General features: G+C 41.3%; 1 protein-coding gene across 7 annotated transcripts in view; it reads left to right on the top strand.

The window, feature by feature from the left end:
- Window positions 1-26,408, top strand: part of arel1 (apoptosis resistant E3 ubiquitin protein ligase 1) — a 91,823-nt gene that overhangs the window by 19,091 nt on the left and 46,324 nt on the right. For 5 of the 7 annotated variants that reach the window (XM_059962153.1, XM_059962129.1, XM_059962123.1 and 2 more), the window contains 6 exons: window positions 2,686-2,897; window positions 3,004-3,075; window positions 4,783-5,009; window positions 12,280-12,517; window positions 16,811-16,980; window positions 25,948-26,128. In XM_059962153.1, the coding sequence (XP_059818136.1) occupies window positions 2,894-2,897; window positions 3,004-3,075; window positions 4,783-5,009; window positions 12,280-12,517; window positions 16,811-16,980; window positions 25,948-26,128 (892 nt within the window). In that variant the 5' untranslated portion in view covers window positions 2,686-2,893. Of the gene's footprint in view, window positions 1-2,044; window positions 2,110-2,685; window positions 2,898-3,003; window positions 3,076-4,782; window positions 5,010-12,279; window positions 12,518-16,810; window positions 16,981-25,947; window positions 26,129-26,408 lie in introns of all 7 variants that reach the window. The other 2 variants (XM_059962136.1, XM_059962117.1) reach the window with 1 other exon arrangement.

The raw sequence follows: 26,408 nt of genomic DNA, 5'->3' as shown, positions 1-26,408 counted from the left end.
GCAAATGTGTAGTCCCTGGTGATCATCATCTTCATCACCTTAATCATCATTATCATCCTCCTTGACCTCTTCCCACCCGCACTGCTGTCTGCTGTATTTGTTCCTGTTTTTCCTGGACTATGTTTTGCTATTCTGGAAGGGGAGATACGTTGGTGAAGGGGACAGGGAATGGGGGACGTAGAACTGGGGGGATCTCACATCACACCTTGTGAAGACAAATGAGAATAGAGCAACACATATTTGACCTAAGAATACCTTCATGTTGATGTAACAGCACATAGCGTACTGGTTAGTGCAACACTATTACAGCTCAAAGCGTCGGGATTCGGAGTTCAAATCTGGTGCCATCTGCATGAGTTTGTATGTTCTCTACGTGGCGGTGTGGATTTCCTCTGGATGCTCTAGTTTCTTCTACCGGAAACATGCATGGTTACTGGGACAATGCAGCTCGATGGGCTGGTAGGGCCTGTTCTGCACTGTATCTCTAAATAAAATAATAACAAAGCTGTTATGCCAATTTACTGAACAGGGATGTAATCATTATAATGAAATTTCTGGTGGATTTTATATGGTCTCTGCTTGAGGAATGACTTGTGAGCATTAGTTGGGGGATCTACTTCACCTGGTGAGGTTCTGCCTTCAGGTGGGACCCATTGCAGCCAAGCAATACCTTCCTTAAACACAAAGTGCACTGCAGATGCTGTGGTCAAATCAAGACGTACAGAAAAGCTGGATGAACTCAGCAGGTCGGGCAGCATCCGTTGAAAGAAGCAGTCAACGTTTCGGGTCAAGACCCTTTGTCAGGACTAAAGAAGGAGGGGGCAGGGGCCCTATAAAGAAGGTGGTGGGAGGGTGGAAAACCAATCAGAGGAAAGATCAAGGGGTGGGAGAGGGGAAGCAGGGAGGGGATAGGCAGGAGAAGTGAAGAAGGAATCTAAGGGGAAAGCACTATGGGTAGTAGAAGAAGGCAGAGTCATGAGAGGTGATAGGCAGCTAGAAGAGGAGACAGAGTGAAGGTGGGATGGGGGAAAGGAGAGGGAGGGAATTACCGGAAGTTGGAGAATTCGATGTTCATACCAAGGGGCTGGAGACTACTCACGGTATAGGAGATGTTGTTTCTCCAACCTAAGTTTAGCCTCATCATGGCAGTAGAGGAGGCCATGTATGGATATATCGATTCGGGGATTGGGATTGGGGAATGCTTCATCGAGCACCTACGCTCCATCCGCCACACCAGACAGGATCTTCCGGTTGCCATTTACTTCAACTCTCCTTCACATTCCCATTCGGATATGTCCATACATGGCCTCCTCTACTGCCATAATGAGGCCAAACTTCGGTTGGAGGAACAACATCTCATATACCATCTGGGTAGTCTCCAGCCCCTTGGTGTGAACATCGAATTCTCCAACTTCCGGTAATTCCCTCCCTCTCCCTTCCCCCATCCCACCTTCACTCTGTCTCCTCTTCTACCTGCCTATCACCTCTCATGACTCTGCTTTCTTCTGCTACCTATAGTGCTTTCCCCTTAGATTCCTTCTTCACCTCTCCTGCCTATCCCCTCCCTGCTTCCCCTCCCCCACCCCTTGATCTTTCCTCTGATTGGTTTTCCACCCACCCCCACCACCTTCTTTATAGGGCCCCTGTCCCTCCTTCTTTAGTCCTGATGAAGGGTTTCGACCCGAAATGTTGACTGCTTCTTTCAAAGGATGATGCCCGACCTGCTGAGTTCATCCAGCTTTTTAGTACCTTCCTTAAGTTCTCATAATAATAGCATAGTATCCAATGTTTAGAGGTTTAGCCTCCTATACAAGGGTTGGGAACAGTAGTAATTAATAGTGTAGTAAGGATTGAGAAAGTGTCAAAGGAAAGGATTTTTTGAATTGGGGTGGTGTGTTTCTGTCTCTTGTCTGTCTTCCTTCCCATGGCAAAAGTATGGCCATTGAAAAAGAATTGTTTTTAGTGGTCTGCAATCCTTAACATGCCTTATTTGATATGACTTATCATATATAAAATTTATTGCAACATTGCTCTATTCTGTTAGAACATTTTCTCCTGGAAGGGACAATTCAAGCTGCATCCTGTGAGGGTGTTCTTTTGGAGGTTCAGGTTAGTCTTCTCCCACCATCCCAAAAAAAAAGGTTTAATTTGCATGTGTTTTATTCACTTCATCGTCACTTCTAAAAATCTGGGATCTCTCTCTGTAGATGTATTTGCTGTTGCTCTATCTGCCAATGGGAGTGTGCTACTGTATTAAACACTCACACAGCAAAGCGTTGGCATCTGTGGTGAATTTTAGCAATTTCTTATGAGTGGTAAATTCAGTAATGGTGTTCTGCACTTGCTTTTGACCAATTTTACAACAGTTTTGTTTTAAGGTGAATATGCAAGTAGAAATAAATACAGTGACATTGAAGCACACCAAAACTAACTGCAATCCAAAACTGCAGCATGGTTAGACCACAGTTGGAGTGTTTTATCTAATCTTATCACCAGTGTTTAAGAGGCTGTGAAGATACTAAATAGTTTGCATTCTAATAAATTAATTGGCTTTTGAGGTAGCTGCTTGCACTTATCCTCTTTGTTCTCACTGGATGCTTTTAAATTGGTTTCATTTAAAAATAACTAGTTAGGCAGTTTATGCTTGACATTACATCAGCTTTCCAATTCCTTGTCTTCATACAGGTTGAAGTCACTAGGGTACGGCAATCTAAATGATCTGGTGAAGTTTGGCAGCAAGTCACAAATAGTTCTCAAACTGGAACGACTTCTGTGGTGGTTACTACAAGTTTGGTAGGAAGGTCCTCCAGCTTTCAAGGGGACATCTAGAGTGGGAGCACAAGGTTAAGTTTGTTTACAACTTAGCCAGAGGTGCAGAACTGAAAAGTGGTCTATGGGTATGTGAAAATTTAGACATTTATTTAAAATATTCCTACCGTTACATCTTCTTTTTCCTCAGTTTAGGGAAGAATGTGTGTCCTTAATTTCAACTCTTTCCCACAGTGGGAGCAGTATTTTTTGCCTCTAGTGTCACACTTTGCACTGTAAGAAGAGACCTGATGATTGTCGTCATTGGTGAGTATACTTTGATTTTCTTTCATAGGTTTCTAAAAATGAGCAAATGAGCTCTTTGATACGATGTATACCTTTTAAAGAGGTTTGTTAATCAAAAGTCAAAGCAAATTTATTATCGAAGTATATGTATGTCACCATATACAATCCTGAGATTCATTTTCTTGCAGGAATTTACAGGAAAGTAAGAAATACAATAGAATTTATGAAAACTAATCATAAACAAAGACTGACAAACACTTAACGTATAAAAGAGGCCTTTGAAAATCAAGCATGGTGATGAAAAATTTTATGTACATTCTTTGAAGCAAGTACCCTTCAATTCCCACGTTTTTTTAAAAAAAAAAGTTTCATGGCTTCTTTATTTGAGAGATGTTTTCTGAGTAAATTGACTTTGCTTGCCCTTAGCTCAAAACTCCATCTGCAGATCTGGCTGGCATAGAGCTGTCAGAGGACATCCTAGGCCAGAAATTCCATAAAAGAAAGTTTTGAGTTCCTGTAATGTTGTTCATAAAAGTCATATAAAATGAGAGCATCATTTACAAAGGATGACAGAATGGCGTTGTCAGGCTTCCCTTTGTAACATTGCTCTGAAGCTAACAATGCTGCAGTATTGAAGTGTTACAAGTTCTTACAGCTGTTGGCAATCAGCCCAACAAATGTAGAACCTGAATCTGGCATCTGACGGGACATACTACAATGCAAACAACATTTCCAACTACTGGAGAATATCCTTTGAAATGAATGGATGCTGTAATGATGGGAGGGGCAGAAAACTGTGTGCTCAGGTAATAAAGGAGACCCAAGTAAGTTGCATGCAGGGTAGGAAAATGAAGGGTGATCTGTGAGGAGAAATGCTGCAAAAGTGCAGACTGTATTTTGAGAATCACTTTGGGAATGTATCTTTGTGCCCACTCCTGTACAAGCAGGCTGAAGTCAAAGTAAACATCTTCTCTCTTTAAGAGTGGATGTCTATCCCAATGTAGCACTGTGCAGCAGTCTTTGAAATGTGGCAGAGTTTAGCAGCAGACTGAAATGTACCTGGAGCTAGGAAGCTGAAAATGATTGACCTCAGTAAGCAAGGCATTTGAGGCAACCTAAAAGCAAACACAAAAGAGTGAATGTTAAAAAATTATAAACAGAAAATGCTGGAGAAAGTCAACAATTCAGAGGGATTAGCTCTGCTTCTCTCTCCACAGTTGCTATTTGACCTGCTGAGTGTTTTAATTATGTTCTAACTTGCAGTCAAAGCAAATGAGGAGGGCTGTATTTGAGCTCCTAAGAGATCACTAGTCTGAGGCCCAAGAGTGCAAGGTGAATCTCATCCCTTTAAGTAGCACGATTTCATGGGAAAAGAGATTAATTTAAAAAAAAATTAATTTTGCAAGTAAGAATTGGTGATATTGGATTGGTGAAGTTAGCAGTTTCACTGCAGATGAATTTTACCTATCACACTGTTGATGTTGTTTGAGGGCAGTTTCCACATTCTCCCTAGAATTCCAAGGGCTTCCTCCAAGTACTTTGGTTTCCCCTCACTTGCCAAAGATGTGCTCTTAAATTTCACCTTGAAAACATGGTTGGCAGGGGAATCTTGGGAAGTTGTTATGTATGTAAGTTACAGTGCAAGTAAGTAAGTGGAGTAGTGTGACTGATGAGAATGGTGTAAGATCTGGCATCAACTCAATACACAATTTTTCTATCCTTGTACAGGTGGAATTGCAGTTTCCATCATAGCTTTCTTCTTTACTGTGAAGTTTATTTACGAGCTGGTGGCACGGGTAATTAATTTTCTTCAAAATGACAACAGAGGAAGGCAGGGGAACCGTACCATTTATGACTATGTCCGTGGGAACTACCTGGATCCAAGGTCATGCCTAGTCACCTGGGATTGGAAGGACCCTCAGGAAGTAGGGCGTATCTTGACCTTCAGAGTACACGTGCGTAAAAATGTTTTAAATCTCTTTACTTTCAAAAGAATTTGAAAAAAACAATTTATTGTATTGAGAGGTGTAATTAAAGCTGGCTGGAAGTAGGCAGTTTTACTATAAATGTGAATTTTGGGATTATAATGGAGAGCTGCTGTTGCATAAATATATCTAAGATCTTGTAAGCAAATATCTGCCCATGTTTTGGCGTAAGATGTCTTAAATATAGATTATTTGTGAAGCGGGATCTATTGAAGATGTCTTTCATCAGTCTGAGGCACCACTCAAAATGTTTCAAAGAATTTTGCATAATTAAACAGAAAGTAGCACAGCAAGATCCAACATAACAATAGTTGTTAATATACAGATGAACTACTGGAAGGGGCAGGCTTGGCCTCATTTTAACAATTTGCAAAAATTAATCCTTTTAAAGTGACAACATTTGCACACCACTTCTGGGTCGAATGTCAGCATTCACGTATGCCTTGTGTTTGAGCTGCTTTCTTGAATTACTGAAGTTGGTACAGTAGTATTCCCACTATCCTATCAGGTAGGAAGATAGACAAACTTTCAACATAGTGACAATGAAAGAAAAGTGAGATATTTCTAAGCAGAATATTCTGCATGTCTTGGAGGGGAACTTTGAGACATTAGTCTTTTTAACTGGAGCTTATATGATTCAGAGACTCTGACAGCCAAATGCTATGAAAGAAGGGGATTTTTAATCTTTCACTTTGTGAATTACAGTGCATATCAAAAGTATTCACCCCCCCCCCCAGAAGTTCTTATGTTTTATAGTTTGACAGCGTTGAATCACAGTGGATTTAATTTACCTTTTTTGACTCTTTTGTGTCAAAGTGCAAACAAATCTCTACAAAGTGATCTAAATTGGTTACAAACATAAAACACGGAGTAATGGATTACATAAGTATTTACCCTCATCAACAATATTTAGTAGTTGCACCTTTGGCAGCCATTACAGCCTTCTATCTGTGTGGATAGGCCTCCATCAGCTTTGCACATCTGGACACTGCAATTTTCCCCATTCTTCTCTTCAAAGCTGCTCAAGCTCTGTCAGATTGCATGGTATTGTGAGTGAACACCCCTTTTCAAGTCCAGCTACAACTTCTCAATTGGATTTACGTGTGGACTCTGGCGACTCCAGGATAACTGTTGTTTTTAAGCCATTCCTGTGTAGCTTAGGCTTTAAGCTTGGGGTCATTTTGTTGCTGGAAAACAAATCTCCCAAGTCGCAGTTCTCTTGAAGGTTGCATCAGGTTTTCCTCCAGGATTTTGCTGCATTTATTTTACCTTCACAAGCCTTCCAGGGCCTGCTGCAGTGAAGCACTCCACAGTATGATGCAGCTATGACCATGCTTCACAGTAGGGATGGTGTGTCTTTGATGTGTGGTAAACATCGTGTTTAGTCTGACGGCCAAAAAACTCAATTTTGGTTTCATCAGAACATTTTTCCAGCTGACTTCAGAGTCACCCACATGCCCTCTTACAAACTAGTTGAGATTTCATGTGAGTTTTTTTTCAACAGTGGCTTTCTCTTTGCCATTCTCTCATAAAGCTGCAACTGGTGAAACACCTGAGCAACAGTTGTTGTGTACGCAGTCTCTTTCATGTTCAGCTACATAAGCTTGAAACGCCAGAGTTGTCATTGGTCTTTTGGTGGCCTCCCTCACTAGTCCCCTTGCACAGTCACTCAATTCTTGAGAATGACGTGCTCTAGGCAGATTTACAGCTGTGCCATATTCATAACTGAATGACTTAACTGTACTCCAAGGGATATTCAGTGACTTGAACATTTTCTTGTATCCATCTCCATCTCCTGACTTTTAATAACCGTTTCGTAGAGTTGCTTGGAGTTTTTTTTTTTGTCTTCGTGGTATAATTTTTGCCAGGACTCATCAGTGTTTGGACATTCCAGATGCAGGTGTATTTTTACTACAGTCAGTTGAAACACCTTGACTACACACAGGTCTCCAAAAACAGATCACCATTAGCTAATTATGTGACTTCTGAAATCAATTGGATGCACCAGTGATGATTTGGGGGATCATAATAAGGGGGGGGGGGTGAATACTTATGCAATCAATTATTTTGTGTTTTTATATTTGTAATTAACTTACATCACTTTGTAGAGATCTGTTTCCACTTTGACATGAGTCTTTTTGTGTTGATCAATGTCAAAAAAGCCAAATTAAATCCTCTGTAATACAGTGTTGTAAAACAATAAAACATGAAAGCTTACAAGGAGGGGTAAATAATAAACAGGACGGTCTGCACCTGGGCTGGACTGGAACCAATGTCCTAGAGGAAGCATTTGCTACTGCTGTTCAGGAGACTTTAAACTAATGTGGCAGGGGGATCGGAACAAGTGCAGAGAGACAGAGGGGTGTAAAATGAGGGTAGAAGCAAAAAGTAGTAAGGTGAAAAGTAAAAGTGGCAGGCAGGCAAATCCAGGGCAAAAAGCAAAAAGAGCCACTTTTCAACATAATTGTGTAAGGGCTAAGAGTGTTGTAAAAACAAGCCTGAAGGCTTTATGTGTCAATGCGAGGAGCATTCATAACAAGGTGGATGAATTGAATGTACAGATAGTTATTAATGAATATGATATAGTTGGGATCACAGAGACATGGCTCCAGGGTGACCAAGGATGGGAGCTCAACATCCAAGGATATTCAATATTCAGGAGGGATAGACAGGAAAGAAAAGGAGGTGGGGTAGCATTGCTGGTTAGAGAGGAGATTAATGCAATAGAAAGGAAGGACATTAGCCTGGAGGATGTGGAATCGATATGGGTAGAGTTACATAACACTAAGGGGTAGAAAAGGCTGGTGGGTGTTATGTACAGACCACCTAATAGTAGTAGTGAGGTTGGGGATGGCATTAAACAAGAAATTAGAAATGCGTGCAATAAGGAACAGTAGTTATAATGGGTGACTTCAATCTACATATAGATTGGGTGAACCAAATTGGTAAGGGTGCTGAGGAAGAGGATTTCTTGGAATGTATGTGGGATGGTTTTCTGAACCAACATGTCGAGGAACCAACTAGAGAGCAGGCCATTCTAGATTGGGTATTGAGCAATGAGGAAGGGTTAGTTAGCAATCTTGTCGTGCGAGGCCCCTTGGGTAAGAGTGACCATAATATGGTGGAATTCTTCATTAAGATGGAGAGTGACATAGTTAATTCAGAAACAAAGGTTCTGAACTTAAAGAAGGGTAACTTTGAAGGTATGAGATGTGAATTAGCTAAGATAGACTGGCAAATGATACTTAAAGGGTTGACGGTGGATATGCAATGGCAAACATTTAAAGATCGCATGGATGAACTACAACAACTGTTCATCCCAGTTTGGCAAAACAATAAACCAGGGAAGGTAGTGCACCCATGGCTGACAAGGGAAATTAGGGATAGTATCAAGTCCAAAGAAGAAACATATAAATTAGCAAAAAAAAGCAGCACACCTGAGGACTGGGAGAAATTCAGAGATCAGCAGAGGAGGACAAAGGGCTTAATTAGGAAAGGGAAAAAAGATTATGAGAGAAAGTTGGCAGGGAACATAAAAACTGACTGTAAAAGCTTTTATAGATACGTGAAAAGAAAAAGATTGGTCAAGACAAATGTAGGTCCTTTACAGTCAGAAACAGGTGAATTGATCATAGGGAACAAAGACATGGCAGACCAATTGAATAACTACTTTGGTTCTGTCTTCACTAAGGAGGACATAAATAACCTTCCAGAAATAGTAAGGGACCGAGGGTCTAGTGAGATGAAGGAACTGAGTGAAATACATGTTAGTAGGGAAGTGGTGTTAGGTAAATTGAAGGGATTAAAGGCAGATAAATCCCTAGGGCCAGATTGTCTGCATCCCAGAGTGCTTAAGGAAGTAGCCCAAGAAATAGTGGATGCATTAGTGATAATTTTTCAAAACTCAGATTCTGGATTAGTTCCTGAGGATTGGAGGGTGGCAAATGTAACTCCACTTTTTAAAAAAGGAGGGAGAGAGAAACTGGGGAATTATAGACCGGTTAGTCTGACGTCGGTGGTGGGAAAAATGCTAGAGTTGGTTATTAAAGATGTGATAACAGCACATTTCGATAGAGGTGAAATCATTAGACAAAGTCAGCATGGATTTGTGAAAGGAAAATTATGTCTGACGAATCGTATAGAATTTTTTGAAGATGTAACTGGTAGAGTGGATAGGGGAGAGCCAATGGATGTGGTATATTTAGATTTTCAAAAGGCTTTTGACAAGGTCCCACACAGGAGATTAGTGTGCAAACTTAAAGCACACGGTATTGGGGGTATGGTATTGATGTGGATAGAGAATTGGTTGGCAGACAGGAAGCAAAGAGTGGGAGTAAACGGGACCTTTTCAGAATGGCAGGCAGTGACTAGTGAGGTACCGCAAGGCTCAGTGCTGGGAACCCAGTTGTTTACAATATATGTTAATGATTTAGACAAGGGAATTAAATGCAGTATCTCAAAGTTTGCGGATGACACGAAGCTGGGCGGCGGTGTTAGTTGTGAGGAGGATGCTAAGAGGATGCAGGGTGACTTGGATAGGTCAAGTGAATGGGCAAATTCATGGCAGATGCAACTTAATGTGGATAAATGTGAGGTTATCCACTTTGGTTGCAAGAACAGGAAAACAGATTTTTTCCTGAAGAACAGGGGAGATGCAATGAGACCTGGGTGTCATTGTACACCAGTCATTGAAGGTGGGCATGCAAGTACAGCAGGCAGTGAAAAAGGCAAATGGTATGTTGGCATTCATAGCAAAAGGATTTGAGTACAGGAGCAGGGAGGTTCTACTGCAATTGTGTAAGGCCTTGGTGAGACCGCACCTAGAATATTGTGTGCAGTTTTGGTCCCCTAATCTGAGGAAAGACATTCTTGCCATAGAGGGAGTCCAGAGAAGGTTCACCAGATTGATTCCTGGGATGGCAGGACTTTCATATGAAGAAAGACTGGATCGACTAGGCTTATACTCGCTGGAATTTAGAAGATTGAGGGGGGATCTTATTGAAATGTATAAAACTCTAAAGGGATTGGACAGGCTGGATGCAGGAAGATTGTTTCTGATGTTGGGTAAGTCCAGAACGAGGGGTCACAGTTTAAGGATAAAGGGGAAGCCTTTTAGGACCAAGATGAGGAAAAACTTCTTCACACAGGGAGTGGTGAATCTGTGGAATTCTCTGCCACAGGAAACAGTTGAGGCGGGTTCTTTGGCTATATTTAAGAGGAAGTTAGATATGGCCCTTGTGGCTAATGGGATCAGGGGGTATGGAGAGAAAGCAGGTACAGGGTTCTGAGTTGGATGATCAGCCATGATCATACTGAATGGCGGTGCAGGTTTGAAGGGCCAAATGGCCTACGCCTGCACCTATTTTCTATGTTTCTATGTTTTATAGGCACAGTATGTATTACTGATTTAGCTTGAATGCAAGAGATGCAATAAGGACAGTTGAATGATATTCAAAGTGATCTTGTGATTCATGGTGAAGAAGAAAACTATTGACTGCAGGAAGGTATAGATTATTTTGATGAGTAGATGTGTAAAATTGAACTAATAAAACTAATGAACACTAGCTCATTATTCCTTTAGCACTATTTATTGTAATTTATAGTAATTTATATCTTTGCACAGCCTTTTACTAATATAAAATACAAAATAATTAATTGCAAAACATGTAAATTAATTGTAATAAATCTGATTTTAAGAAATAGGACACCTAGGGGAGTGCAATTAGACAAGAAATATACATTAAATGGGAGAACAGAACAAACTTGTAATGTTTCTCCACTGTCTCTGTGGCAGGCCAAGTCACAAAGATCATTAAAAATAGAATATATTCCTCATTGGAAAAGCAACAAGATAAAAAAGCTGAGTGATTATGCAAGAACTGTGTGTAGTTTGGATCACAATGTAACAGGCAAAATGTAATTGCTAATAAAAAGGTGCAGCGGAAATTTATGAGAATGTTACTAGGACTGGAAGTTTATAACATTGAGGGAAGACTACGATTGTTTACTTTGAACTGCATAACATTATGGAAGGTCTATATTAAGTAGGTAAGAAAGACCTAAATTAAAATTTATGAAAATGAGGAGCAAATCTAAAGAAAAGTTTAAAATTATGAAAGGCATAGATGAGATGGATGTTAAGTCTTTTCCCACGTGTAGAGAGTCCAGTACTTGAGGAATAGGTTTATGACTCTTTTAAAGTTTACCTCAGTCTTGTATCAATCTTTTCTCGTGAGAAAAATCAGAAATTTAGATACAAGTTGGCTCTGAGTAAGGCAACATACAGCGTTTGGTTCAATGTTCTCAGGTCGAGGAGAGTAGACAGAGACAATCTACTTTTCGTTGTTGAGAACCCCTATCTAAAGCATGTAGACTTTGGTGGTAATTGGAGTCTGGGCTGGATCAATTATTTGTATTTTAACAAAAATTCACAGCCTGGGCTCAATGAAAAACCCACTTGCATAATGAAATACAACAATTTTGCAGATATAAAAGAATTGGAATGCTCCCTGCTTCTCAATCTCTCTCACTGTGCCTCGTGGCAAATACTCTCAACATTTAGGCCTTTTTGTTGCCTTGCAAACCCCAGAAAAGAAGATGCCCACATGCATTTTCACTCATTATTTCTCTCACATAGAACAGTTCAGTTTTGTTCAGTGCATTCTCATGGTGTAAAATTTATAGTGGGACCCTAGAATTTATGAAGGACTATACATAAACAGCCAATTTTTTAATGTATAGTTTTTAATAAACTCTATTGCATTTTTTCTCCCATATAAGTTATATAGAGGAACCCAAACTGTCAAATAAATATTAAAATGAGAATGAGAGTCCTTGAAAGTGAGTCTGTAGGTCGTAGTATCAATGCAGAGCAGTGGGCAGTGAAGTTATTCCACTGGTTCAGGAGCTTGTAGGATAATAACTGTTCCTGAAGCTGACAGATGCAATCTAAGGCTCCTGTACCTCCTGTCAGAGTAATAACAAGAAGAGGGCATCGCCTGGGTGGTGGAGTCTTTGATGCATATTTTTTTTAAATTAAAAGATTTACCAAGCAGACTAATTTGGACTGTACAAGAGTATTTGAAACTTTTGATGACATTAAATTTATTTGAATGTAGCAAATATTACTTACTGTTTTGCTTTATACTACTTTTAGCCACCCAGCATGTATGCAATCATAGGGAGTATTAATACAATACTTCCCCAGTGAAAATATTATTTTTCTTATTTTCATGTATAGTTGTTCTACAAGAATGGGCAGCCATTCCCGGCACAACGCCCAGTGGGTTTACGGATTCAGATCTCGCACATGGAACTTGGGTTAGATGTCCCTGTTACACAGGAAGTCCTTCAGGCACAGAACAATAATGTGGTGAAGGTGAGCTTCACTGTGAGGAAAGCAGGAAGGTATGAAGTCATTGTCAAACTTGGAGGATTGAATGTTGCCTACAGCCCATACTACAAAACATTTCAACCTGGTAGGTGTAAATGTCTGTATGTTTTAACCAGGAACCTGACTTTAGCTTTGTCTCTCTGTTGTGTGCAGTTAACTTCCTGTTGTGTGCAATTCTGGTCACCTAAGTATAGGAAGGATATCAGTAAGATTGAAAGAGTGCAGAGAAGATTTGCTAGGATGTTGCTGGGTCTTCAGGAGTTGAGTTACAAGGAAAGATCGAACAGGTTAGGACTTTATTCCTTGGAGTGTAGAAGAATGAGGGGGGATTTGATAGAGGTTTACAAAATTATGAGGGGTATAGACAGAGTAAATGTGAGTAGGCTTTTTCCACTTAGATTAGGAGAGATAAATACGAGAGGACATGGAACATTAGGGAACATTAGGGGGAATCTCTTCACTCAAAGTGGTGGGAGCATGGGATGAGCTGCCATCTGACGTGGCAAATGTAGGCTCACTCTTAAGTTTTAAGAATTAATTGGATAGATACATGGATGGGAGAGGTCTAGAGGGTTATGGACTGGGTGCAGGTCAATGGAATTAGCGGAATAAAGTTTCAGCACAGACTAGAAGGGCCGAATGGCTTGTTTTCTGTGCTGTAGTGTTCTATGATTCTATGGTTAGTTTCGCTATACCAGGCAGCAGTGATAACCAAGAACTTCACTTAAGGACTCCAAAAAAAAAACCAAAATACATCCGTTACTGAAAATGGTGGAAATATTCAGGAGCTCAGACAGCATTTGTGGAAAAAGAAGTTGTGTTAATATTTCAAGTTGATCCCTATTGTTCCAATTGAAGGGCACTCACCTACCTAAATGTTAAATGTATCTCTTTCACTTGCACGTTTATTGCCCGAATATTTCAACCATTTTGTCTTTTTGCACTACATAAACAGTAGGTAGGAATTTATCGAACAATGGCGCTAATAATGACTTATCCACTCATTTTCTCTATTTATTTGAGAAGGGATGGGTGGAATGAGGAGAGTTTGACGTTTGTTTTAACCTTCTCTGGAGCAAGTTGAATTGCATAATTAGTGGAGGGAGTGACCAAATTACCTAATGTTTTTTCTCCGAGTATTAGAATGCTATGTCCAGTCTGGTCAGAAGAAAACAACTAGCATTCAAGGGGATGTGTTGCCAATCTATTAATTTTTTTTTTCATTTCTCTCACATTTTCTTTCTGATTTTTTTTTTTTATTAATTGATTAGGGAGTTAATATTATAATGTATTTTTATCTAGATGTTCACTATGACAATGCTCCCACTCTTTTAACTTAATTAACTGCAGATATAGCCCTAAAGTTAGATCTCATTGTAACTGATAAACTGGTCTGAGTACACACATTTCTGAAATACCTGAAGTTATTAGAATAGGCCTGTTTTCTACTTTGACAATCAGTAACAAGGCAGAAGAAATGACTTATTGCAAAGTTTTAATAAAACTATGATCCTTAAAACAAGATGTTACTTTTCTGTGATCTGTAGTTTCATATTGAAACGAGCATGTATAATAATAATGAAGAGGTTAATTTGCAAATGTTGCTCATGATTTGACTAAAATTGAATAGACCTCAAAGGAGGGAAAATAATTGAACAAGATACTGGTTGACTGAAGTTGAAATAGTTGTGAATAATGGTGAGAAACATTGAAGAGTTTTGGTATGTTTAAAGCTCAAGTGCACAGTATGAATCAACAAAGCCAATTAAATGATGAATTATTTAAACAAATTAATGGATCATATGCCAGAGGAGCCAACTACCAAATGGCATAATTTTAATAGAACATAGTACAGCAAAGTACAGTGCAATGTTGTGCCGACCCTTAAACCCCATCTCCCATATAACCCCCCACCTTAATATACCTGTCTAATAGTCTCTTAAATTTCACTAGTGTATCTGCCTCCACCACTAACTCAGGCAGGCAATGCATTTCATGCACCAACCACTCTCTGAGTAAAAAACCTCCCTCTAATATCCCCCTTGAACTTCCCAACCTTTATCTTAAAGCTATGTCCTCTTGTATTGAGCAGTGGTGCCCTGGGGAAGAGGTGCTGGCTGTCCCCTCTATCTATTCCTCTTGTATCATGTCTCTACTCATCCTCCTTCTCTCCAAAGAGTAAAGCCCGAGCTCCCTTAATCTCTGATCTTAATGCATACTCTCTAAACCAGGCAGCATCCTGATAAATCTCCTCTGTCACTGCAGTGCTCAGTCAGAACAGATGGGAAAGCTCATGTACTGAGGCTATATGGGTTGAACTGAGGAATAAGAAAGATATGACCACATTAATGGGATCATATTATTGACCTCCCAACAGTCCATGGGATTTAGAGGAGCAAATTTGTAGAGAGAATGCAGATGGCTGCAAAAAACATCATATTGTGATAGAAGGTGAATTTAATTTTCCACATATTAACTGGGGCTCCCATACTTTAAAATGGGCTAGATGGGAAAGAGTTTGTCAAATGTGCTCAGGAAAGTTTCCTTAATCAGTATACATGTTTCTCTCATACCAAATGGAGAAAGTGAGATACTGAATTTCCTATTGGAGAATGAGACAGAACAGGTGACAGACGTTTGTATGTTGGGGAACACTATGCATCAAGTGTGGATTGTGACAAGTTGTTTTCTGACAAAGATTATTTGGTGAGTGGGAGTATAGAGTTTTTGTATGTACCTGTCAGAGTAAAAGGCAAGGATAACAGGTTTAGGAATCCTTGGTTTTCGTGATATATTGAGGGGGGGGGGGAAGAGGTGCATAGCAAGAATAGTTGTGTATATAGTGGGGGGGTGTGAGTGTGTGTGTGTGTAAAAATAAAATGTGTATGTATATATGTGTATATACATATACACAAGTATTTGGATAGACAAGGACTGATTAGGGATAGTCAGCATAGCATTGTGTGTGGTAGGTCATATCTAAGCAAACTTAGTTTTTCAAGGAAGTTACCAGTTAAAGGCAAGGCAGTGGATGTTGTAAACTTAAACTTTAGTAAAGTCTTTGATGAAGGTACTGAATGGGAGGTTGGTAAAGCAGGTTCAATCACTTGGCATTCAAGATGAGGTAGTAAATTAGATTAGACATTGGCTGTGTGGAAAAAGCCAGAGAGTGGTGGTAGATGGTTGCCTCTCTGACTGTGGGCTTGTGACTAGTGCTGTGCCATGGTGATTTGTGCTGGGCGTGTTGTTTGTCATCTAAGTCAATGATCTAGGTGATAATATGGTAAAGAGATTAATGGATTAAGCAGAATAAGGCTTGCAGCAGGATCTGGACCAGTGGGTTAAATAGACTGAAAAATGACAGGTGGAATTTAATTCTGACAAGTGTGAGGTGTTGCACTTTGGAAGGACCAACTGTGGTAGGTTTTATGTGGTGAGGGGTAGGGCGCTGAGAAGTGTGATACAACAACGGGATCTGGGAATACAATCCATAGTTCACATGAGGATAGAGCTGTAAAGAAACCCGATGGTACATTGGCCTTCATAAATCAAAGTATTAAGTACAAGAGTTGGGATGTTATGTTGAAATTGAATAAGATGTTGGTGAGGCCTGAGAGAGTAGAGAAAATTTACTCAGATGTTGTTGGGACTTGAGGACCCAAGTTAAAGGGAAAGGTTGAATAGGTTAGCATTCTATCCCCTTTAATATTTTAAGAGAATTTGGATAGGTACATGAATTGGAGAACTATGGTCTGATTGGGCTAGGCATATGAATAGTTATAAATAGCCAGATGGGCCAAAGAGCTTTTTTCTATGCTGTTGTGTTCTATCTAGGTTGTGAAGAAGGCTGACAAAACTTGTGCTTTTTCTCCTAGAAGGGAGGTTTCAAAATTAATTTTTGTAGAGTTTAATATGTCTTTAAGGAAATGTAAAAGGTTAACTGGAAAATTATTTAATCTAACATGCAAGTCAAATACATAGACCAAAATTGCCAATGTCATGTTCGAATAAAATAAATCTCTGATAAGATGAGCGGCAATCTCAGAATTATTTAAGAAAAGTTTAGATGCAAAATCTGGAACTTGAGGGCCTATCTGGATGGATGAATTAAGAAGCCTGGAATACTCATCCTTATGAATTAGCTGTAGACTGAAAATCTAGGAATTGTAGACAGGGAATGTGGAATAACTATTCCAGTACCATAGGAAAGTATTTTAGTTAACACAGTATGATTGCAACAATATAGCATGCGCTTTATTTTGTACCTGGCCTGATCTGTATTTGAAGTCAGTTTGTTGATGGGAAATTTTAATTCCCTTAGTAGTCAAAATAGCCTCCTACCTTTACATCTGAAATCTTCTTTATCCTTCATTTATAGGAATAGTGTTTCCAGCAAAAACAAAAATCCTTTACCACTTCTCTACTCTGGTTCTAACAAATGGACAAGAACACACATTGCAGATTGCTCCTCGTGATGAGTATGATAATCCAACAAGCAATGCACTGGCCATTGATGACCAGGATAATTATAAAGTGCAAATAAAAGAGGTGAGTGATTAGAATATAAGGAATGGCTAGGAATAGGCCATTATTTTGTTGTAAAGAAACCAAATCCAGCAATTTCAATTCACAAGTCACCTCAAACTAACTATTTAAATAATGTAAGTTGCTGTAACATTCTTTGGCTGCCGTGTACAGAAGGGTTGGTAAGTTTCATATTTTGAGTCAAAATTCCAGATAAGGTGAGCCAATTAGTGTCACCGACACAGGTAGCACACCAAACAGTATCTTTCAGTGATTTCTGATTTGAAAATGCCGATTGAGAGAGAATACTTGTATTCATAAAAATTGAAAGAACACAGCAGTTCATTTATTTCAGGATAATCATGAAAGCCAAAAATGAATGTCAGGTTAATTCCACTTCCCAATCATAGGTGCTTTCAGTGGTCACCTTTGTACCTTTTTAAGTATGGGCTCTCTCCACCACCACCCTTTTCAGGTTTCAGAGTCTCAACACTCATTACATGAAAACATGTTTTCTTAACTCCCAATCATGTTAAATCTACACACCCTCATTATAGTTTTATCTGTATAGGAATTATTAATCCAACATAACAATTATACCAATGCCAAATAGCAAGTTAGACCTCCAGGTTGTTAGGATATAACTAATTGTTAAACATTGGATGTATTTGTGACCAGCCAGCCCTTGGAAAATAGCAAACAAGGTTGATTGTTTGCCGGCTATATAGAACATAGAAATCTACAGCACATTACAGGCCCTTTGGCCCACAATATTGTGCCGACCATATGACCTACTCTAGAAATTGCCTAGAATTACCCTACTGCATAGCCCTCTATTTTTCTAAGCTCCATGTACTGATAGAAACATAGAAAACCTAGAGCACAATACAGGCCATTCAGCCCACAAACTTGCACCGAACATGTCCCTACCTTAGAAATTACTAGGCTTATCTATAGCCCTCTACTAAGCTCCATGTACCTATCTAAAATCCTCTTAAAAGACCCTATCATATCTATCTCACCACCGTTACTGGCAGCCCATTCCACGCACTCACCCCTCTCTGAGTAAATAAACTTACCCTTCACATCTCCTCTGTACCTACTCCCCAGCACCTTAAACTTGTGTCCTTTTGTGGCAACCGTTTCAGCCCTGGGAAGAAGCCTCTGACTATCCACACGATCAATACCTGTCATCATCTTGTACACCTCATCTATCAGGTCACCTCTCATCCTCCGTCACACCAAGGAGAAAAGGCCGAGTTCACTCAACCTATTCTCATAAGGCATGCTCCGCAATCTAGGCAACATCCTTGTAAATCTCCTCTGCACCCTTTCTGTGGCTTCCACATCCTTCCTGTAGCGAGGCGACCAGAACTGAGCACAGTACTCCAAGTGGAGTCTGACCAGGTTCCTATATAGCTGCAGCATTACCTCTCGACTCCTGAATTCAATTCCACGATTGATGGCCAATACACCATATGCCTTCTTAACCACAGAATCAATCTGCGCAGCTGCTTTGAGCGTCCTATGGACTCAGACCCTAAGATCTCTCTGATCCTCCACACTGCCAAGAGTCTTACCATTAATACTATATTCTGCTATCGTATTTGACCTACCAAAATGAACCACCTCACACTTATCTGGGTTGAACCCCATCTGCCACTTCTCAGCCCAGTTTTGCATCCCATCAATGTCCCGCTGTAACCTCTGACAGCCCTCCACACTAGCCACAACACCTCCAACCTTTCTGTCATCAGCAAACTTGCTAACCCATCCCTCCTCTTCCTCATCCAGTTCATTTATATAAATCACGAAGAGTGAGGGTCTCAGAGCAGATACCTGAGGCACACCACTGGTGACCAACCTCCATGCAGAATATGACCCGCCTACAACCACTCTTTGCCTTCTGTGGGAAAGCCAGTTCTGGATCCACAAAGCAATGTCCCCTTGGATCTCATGCCTCCTTACTTTCTCAGTAAACCTTGCATAGGGTACCTTATTAATTGCATTGCTGAAATCCATATACATTGCACCCACTGCTCTTCCTTCATCAAAGTGTTCAGTTATATCCTCAAAAAAATTCAATCAAGCTCATAAGGCACGACCTGCCCTTTACAAAGCCATGCTGATTACTCCTAATCATATTGTACCTCTCCAAATGTTCATAAATCCTGCCTCTCAGGATCTTCTCCATCAACTTTACCAACCACTGAGGTAAGACTCACTGGTCTATAATTTTGTGGGCTATCTCTACTCCTTTTCTTGAATAAAGGAACAACATCCGCAATCCTCCAATCCTCGAACCTCTCCTGTCCCCATTGATGATGCAAAGATCATCAACAGAGGCTCAGCAATCTCCTCCCTCGCCTCCCACAGTAGCCTGGGGTACATTTCATCAGGTCCCGGCAACTTATCCAACTTGATGCTTTCCAAAAGCTCCAGTACTTCCTCTTTCTTAATATCTACATGCTCAAGCTTATCAGTCTGCTGCAAGTCATCACTACAGTCTCCTTTTCTACAGTGAATACTAAAGTATTCATTAAGTACCTCTGCTATTTCCACCAGTTCCATACACACTTTCCCACTGTCACACTTGATATGTCCTATTCTTTCACGTCTTATCTTCTTGCTCTTCACATACTTGTAGAATGTCTTGGGTTTTCCTTAATTCTGCCCGCCAAGACCTACTCATGGCCCCTTCTGGCTCTCTTAATTTCCTTCTTAAGCTCCTTCCTAGTAGCCTTATAATCTTCTAGATCTGTAACATTACCTAGCTCTCTGAACCTTCTGTAGGCTTTTCTTTTCTTCTTGACTTATTTACTTATTTCTTGATTTATTACAATCTTTGTACACCACGGTTCCTGTACCCTACCGTAACTTCCCTGTCTCATTGAAATGTACCCATACAGAGCTCTACACAAATATCCCCCGAATATTTGCCACATTTCTTCTGTACTTTTCCCTGAGAACATCTGTTTCCAATTTAAGACTCCAATATCCTGCCTGATAGCCTCATAATTCCCCTTACTCCAATTAAATGCTTCTCTAACTTGTCTGTTCCTATCTCTCTCCTGTGCTATTGTAAAGGAGATAGAATTGTGATCATTATCTCCAAACTGCTCTCCCACTGAGAGATCTGACACCTGACCAGGTTCATTTCCCAATACTAAATCAATCACAGTATCTCCTCTTGTACGCTTATCTACACATTGTGTCTAGAAACCTTCCTGAACACATCTAACAAACTCCACCCCATCTAAACCCCTCGGTCTAGGGAGATGCCAGTCTATATTTGAGATATTAAAATATCCCATCATGACAACTGTTATTATTACACCTTTCCAGGATCTGTTTCCCTATCTGCTCCTCGATATCCCTGTTACTATTAGGTGGCCTATTTAAAAAAAAACACTCAGTAAAGTTATTGACCCCTTCCGGTTCCTAACCTCCACCCCCAGAGATTCTGTAGACAATCCCTCCCATGGCGTCCACCTTTTCTGCAACCGTGACACTATCTCTGATCAACAGTGCCACGCCCCCACTTCTTTTGCCTCCCTCCCTGGCCTTTCTGAAACATCTAAAACCCAGCACTTGAAGTAACCAGTCCTGTCCCTGAGCCATCCAAGTCTCTAATGGCCACCATATCATATCTCCAAGGACTGATCCATGCTCTAAACTCATCCGCTTTGTTCACAACACTCCTTGCATTAAAATAGACACATCTCAAGCCTTCGGTCTGAGCACGTCCCTTCTCTATCACCTGTCTATCCTCCCTCTCGCACTGTCCACAAGCTTTCTTTATTTGTGAGCTAACTCCCTCTTCCCCAGTTTCTTCAGTTCGGTTCCCACCCCCCAACAATTCTAGTTTAAACTGTCCCCAGTAGCCTTAGCAAACCTCCCCGTCAGCATATTGATCCCCCTGGGATTCAAGTGCCACCCGTCCTTTTTGTAAAGGTCACACCTGCCCCAAAAGAGGTTGCAATGATCCAGAAATTGGAATCCCTGCCCTCTGCTCCAATCCCTCAGCCATGCATTTATCCTCCACCTCATCTTCTTCCTATTCTCACTGTCATGTGGCACGGGCAGTAATCCCAAGATTACTACCTTTGCAGTCCAGCTTCTCAACTTCCTTCCTAACTCCCTGTAATGTTTTTTCAGGACCTCTTCCCTTTTCTTACCTATGTCATTGGTACCAGTATGTACCACGACCTCTGGCTGTTCTCCCTCCCACCGCAGGATATCTTGGACGTGATCCGAAACATCCCGGACCTTGGCACCTGGGGGGCAAACTACCATCCGACTTTATTTCCTGCATCCACAGAATCTCCTGTCTGACCCCCTAACTATAGAGTCCTCTGTCACTACTGCCTTCTTCTTCCCTTCCCTACCCTTCTGAGCCACAGGGCCAGACTCTATGCCAGAGGCATGGCCACTGCCGCTTCCCCCAGGTAGGCTGTTTCCACCCCCCCCCCCCCCCCCAACTGTACTCAAACAGGAGTACTTATTCTCAAGTGGTACAGCCACAGGGGTACTCTCTAGTACCTGACTCTTCCCCTTCCCTCTCCTGCCTGTGACCCACTTGTCTGTCTCCCATGGCCCTGGTGTGACCACCTGCCTATAACTCCTTTCTATCACCTCCTCGCTCTCCCTGACCAGGTGAAGGTCATCGAGCTGCATGTCCAGTTCCCTAACTCGGCCCCTCAGGAGCTGCAGCTCGACACACCTGGTGCAGATATGGCCGTCCAGGAGGCTGGGAGTCTCCAGGACCCCCCACATCTGACACTGAGCACAGAAAACTGGCCTCACAGACACATTTCCTACTTCGCCTCGTCCGGTTACCACCTAAGCTCGTTGAGCCCGTTAAGCACCTTTCGCACCCTTCTGCCTGACATCATGTGCCTGCGCAGTCTCGCCTCTCTTTAACCTGAGTAGTAAAAAAAAAACTCCCTTCTAAGATCTAAGAGTCTCTTAAAAAACATTATTGTATCTGCCTCCACCATTGTTGCTGGCAGTGCATTCCATGCACCCATCACTCTGTGTGGAAAAACTTACCCCTGACAACCCCTCTGTACCTACTTCTGAGCACCTTAAAACTGTTCCCCCTCATGCTAGCCATTTCAGCCCTGGGGAAAAAGCCTCTGACTATCCACATGATCAATGCCTCTCAACATCTTATCAGGGCACCTCTCATCCTCCATCATTCCAAGGAGAAAAGGCCAAGTTCACTCAACCTATTCTCATAAGGCACACTCTCCAAATCCAGGCATCATCCTTATAAATCTCCTCTGCACTCTTTTTATAATATCCATATCCCTCCTGTAGTGAGCTGACCAGAACTGAACACAGTACTCTGTGGAGTCTAACCAAGGTCGTGTATAGCCGTCGTTGCTCTTGAACTCAGTCCCACAATTGATGAATGCCAGCACACCATACACTTTCTTAACAACACTGTCAATCTTTGTGTGTCCTATAGGCAAGGACCTTGAAATCTCTCTGATCTTCCACACTGCCAAGAGTCTTGACATGAAGACATTTTCTGTCTTCAAATTTGACCTACCAGAATGAACCACTTCACACTTACCAAGGTTGAACTCCATCTGCCACTTCTCAGCCCAGTTCTGCATCCTATCAATGTCCGCTGTAACTTCTGACAATCCTCCAGACTATCTTCAACACCCCCAGCCTTTGTGTCATCAGGAAACTCACTAACCACACTTCTACATCTTCATCCAGATCGTTTATAAAAATCACAAAGAGGAGGGGTCCCAGTACAATTCCCTGTGGAACACCACTGGTTACCGACCTCCATGTAGAATACGAATTGGCTACAACCACCCTTTGCCTTCTGTGGGCAAGCCAATTCTGGATCCACAAAGCAAGGTCTCCTTGGATCCCCTGCCTCCTTACTTTCTGAATGAGCATCCTTATTAAATGCCCGACTGAAATCCATATACACTGCATCCACTGCTCTGTCTTCATCAGTGTGTTGTTACATCATCAAAGAATTAATTTAGGCTGTTAAGGCACAACCTGCTATTGGCAAAGCCATGCTGACTATGTCTAATCAGATTATGTCTCTCCAAATGCTCATAAATCCTGCCTTTCAGGATCTTCTCCAACTTGTCTACCACTGAAGTAAGACTCACTGGTCTATGATTTCCTCGATTATCTCTACTCTCTTTCTTGAACAAGACAACATTTGCAAACGTCCAATCCTCTGATACTTCTCCCATCCCTATTAATGATGCAAAGATCATTATCAGAGGCTCAGCAATCTCCTCCCTTGCTCCCCACAGTAGCCTGGTGTATATCTCGTCTGGTCCCGGCGACTTATCTAACTTAATGCTTTTCAAATGCTCCAGCACATCCTCTTTCTTAATGTCTCTACACTCAAGCATTTCAATTGTAGAATGCTTGGGGTTTTCCTTAATCCTGCTCCCAAAGGCCTTTCCATGTCCCCTTCTGGCTCTCCTAATTTCATTCATAAGCTGCTTCCTGGCAAGCTTATTATTTTCTAGAATTTGATCATACCCAGTTTCTTGAACCTTTCTTCTTAACTAGATTTAACACATCCTTTGTGCACCATGGTTCCTTTACCCTACCACCCTCAATGAAACATACCTATACAGAACACCATGCAAATATTCCCTGAACATTTGCCACAATTCTGCCATTCATTTCCTTGAGAACGTCTGCTCCCAAGTTCCTCCCTAATAGCATCATATTTCCCCTACCCCAATTAAATGTTTTCCTAAATTGTCTGCTCCTATCCCAGCACTATGGTAAAGGAGATAAGAATTATGATCACTACCTCTAAAATGCTCTCCCACCAAGAGATCTGACACCTGACCAGGTTCATTTCCCAATATCAAATCGAGTACAGCCTCTCCTCTCATTGGCTTACCTAATACTGCGTCAGGAAACCTTCCTGAACACACCTAACAAACTCCACCCCATCCAAACCTCTTGCTCTAAGTAGATACCAGTCAATATTTGGGAAATTTAATATCTTCCATCACAGCAACCCTATTGTTAATGCACCATTCCAGAATCTGCCTCCCTATCTGCTTCTGTTACTATTGGGGGGGTCTATATAAAAAAACCTCAATCAACCTATTGCCCCCTTCATGTTTCTGACTTTCACTCACACTGACTCAGTGTACAATCTCTTCATGCCTTCCTCCTTTTCTGCAACCTTGACACTATCCCTGATTTGCAATGCCACACCCCCCCTGTTCCCCCCCCACCCCGTGCCTCTCTCCCCGTCCTTTTTTGTTTTGAAGCATCTAAAGCATGGCATAATCAGCAGCCATTCCTTCTCCTGAGATATCCAAGTCTCTGTAATGGCCACAACATCACAGTACTACGTATTGATCCACACTCTTAAGTTCATCCGTTTTGTTTATGATTCTCTTTGCATTAAAATAGACACATCTCAAACCATCAGGCTGAGTGCAACTTTGCTCACAAACTCCCTACAAGCTGTCTCTACTTGTGCTCTAACCTTCCCAGCCTCTGCTTCTTCACGTCGGTTCCCACCTTCCTAAAGCATTAGCAAGCCTCCTCGCCAGGCTATTGGTCCCCCTTGGATTCAAGTGCAACACGTCATTTTTGTACAGGTCACACCTGCCAACAATCCAGAAATCTGAATCTCTGCCCCCTGTTCCAATCCTTCAGTCACATATTTATCCGTCACTCATTCTATTCCTATACTCTCTGTCACTTGCCACAGGCAGCACTCCCAAGATTACTACCCTTGAAGTCCTGCTTCTCAGCTTCCTTCCTAACTCCCTGTATTCTGCTTTCATGGAGTCCTCCCTTTTTCTACCTATGTCGTTGGTACCAATATGTACCACAACCTCCGGCTGCTCACTCTTCCATTTCAGGCTATTGTGGATGCGTTCAGAAACATCACAAAACCTGGCAAGAGGGAAGCAAACTACCATCCATTTTTTTTTCTCCCACCCACACAATTGCCTGTCTGACCCCCTAACTATAAAATCCCCTATTACAGCTGCCATCTTCTTCCATTTCCTATTCTTTTGAGCCACAGGGCCAGACTCAGTGTAGAAAACATGGCCACTGTTGCTTTCCCCAGATAGGTTCCCCCCCACCCCAACCCCAAGAGCACTCAAAATGGAGTACATATTGTTAAAGTTGACAGCCACAGGGGTGCTCTCCACTACCTGACGCTCTCCCTTCCCTCTCCTGACATTCACCCACTTATCTGTCACCTGTGGTCCAGGTGTGACTACCTGCCTGTAGCTCCTATTGATCACCTCCTCACTTTCCCTAATAAGCTGAAGGTCATCAAGCTGCAGCTCCAGTTTCCTAACTTGGTCTTGAAGGAGCTGCAGCTCAACGCTCCTAGCACAGATGTGGCCCTCAGGGAGGTTGTACTTACATTCTTTCTTATGGATAATTTAGGAAAACCTGTCATGTTCCTGAAAACAAAGCCAGTGAAAAAAGGCTTATGGAGAAATGTAGATGAGGGTGGTGCGTGGGAGGGTGGATGACAAGGTTGTAAAGGACAAAGTTGTACTATTAACCAGAAATGTAAAGAAATGCAAGTACTTTTGTTCATGCATGACCTTCTACTTTTGGAGGATGTATTTAATTTCCTTACCCAGTTACATCCCACTTGTATACTCTTTTTGATAATGGAGAGAAGATTAGATGTGAACTCAAGATTTCGCCAATGAACATTAGGAGGTGAATAGCCTCCATCAGAAGTAGCTTTTTTCCATATTTTCCTCTAGCCACTATAAGACATTACTGCCTCCTCTCCACATTGCCCTATTGCAAAATAGTTAAAATCAGTCTTTTTGTTAAATGGAATAATGTGGATGTAAACTAGCATTGAATACCTTATTCTGCATGCTTTGCACATAGGCAGTAGTGGAACACATTTTAAAATGGTTTAACTAAGATTGTGCAAACATCCAATAAATAGTGCATCAGAACCTGATTAATGTCTCATTTGTATTTCAGCTTGGTGCTCATGAAAATGAAGATTCTGATATTTTATTTAACAAAACCATTTCTTCAAATAAGACTACATGCCTGGTTTTTCTTAACCTGACCTTGTGGAGAAGAGGTTGCTTTCGGGTATCTGTTATATACTGGGATCAATTGATTGGTAACGGCGAGTTTGACATCATCATCCTTAGTGGTAAGTAGGGCATGAGGCCCATGTTATTACCTATGAAGTAGTTTTCCATTTTAGAGTTCTTAGCAAACTATTGCTCATTTCCAATGATCTATCTTCAAGATTAAACTGCTTTCCAACCTTGTGATCACCAAGGAACTCAAATGCTGGAGGAGCTCTGCAGGTCAGGCAGTATCAATGGAAAAGACTAAGCAGTTGACATTTGTGGTTAAGACCCTTCACCAGAACTGTGTTCACCATTCCTATATCGGTGTTTGAAACCTTCGAATCACATTTTCATTCC

The sequence above is a fragment of the Hypanus sabinus genome, chromosome 2, assembly GCF_030144855.1.
Source record: "Hypanus sabinus isolate sHypSab1 chromosome 2, sHypSab1.hap1, whole genome shotgun sequence".
Classification (NCBI taxonomy): Eukaryota; Metazoa; Chordata; class Chondrichthyes; order Myliobatiformes; family Dasyatidae; genus Hypanus; species Hypanus sabinus.
Note: the sequence above shows the minus strand (reverse complement) of the source record. Positions and strands in the feature narration are given on the sequence as shown.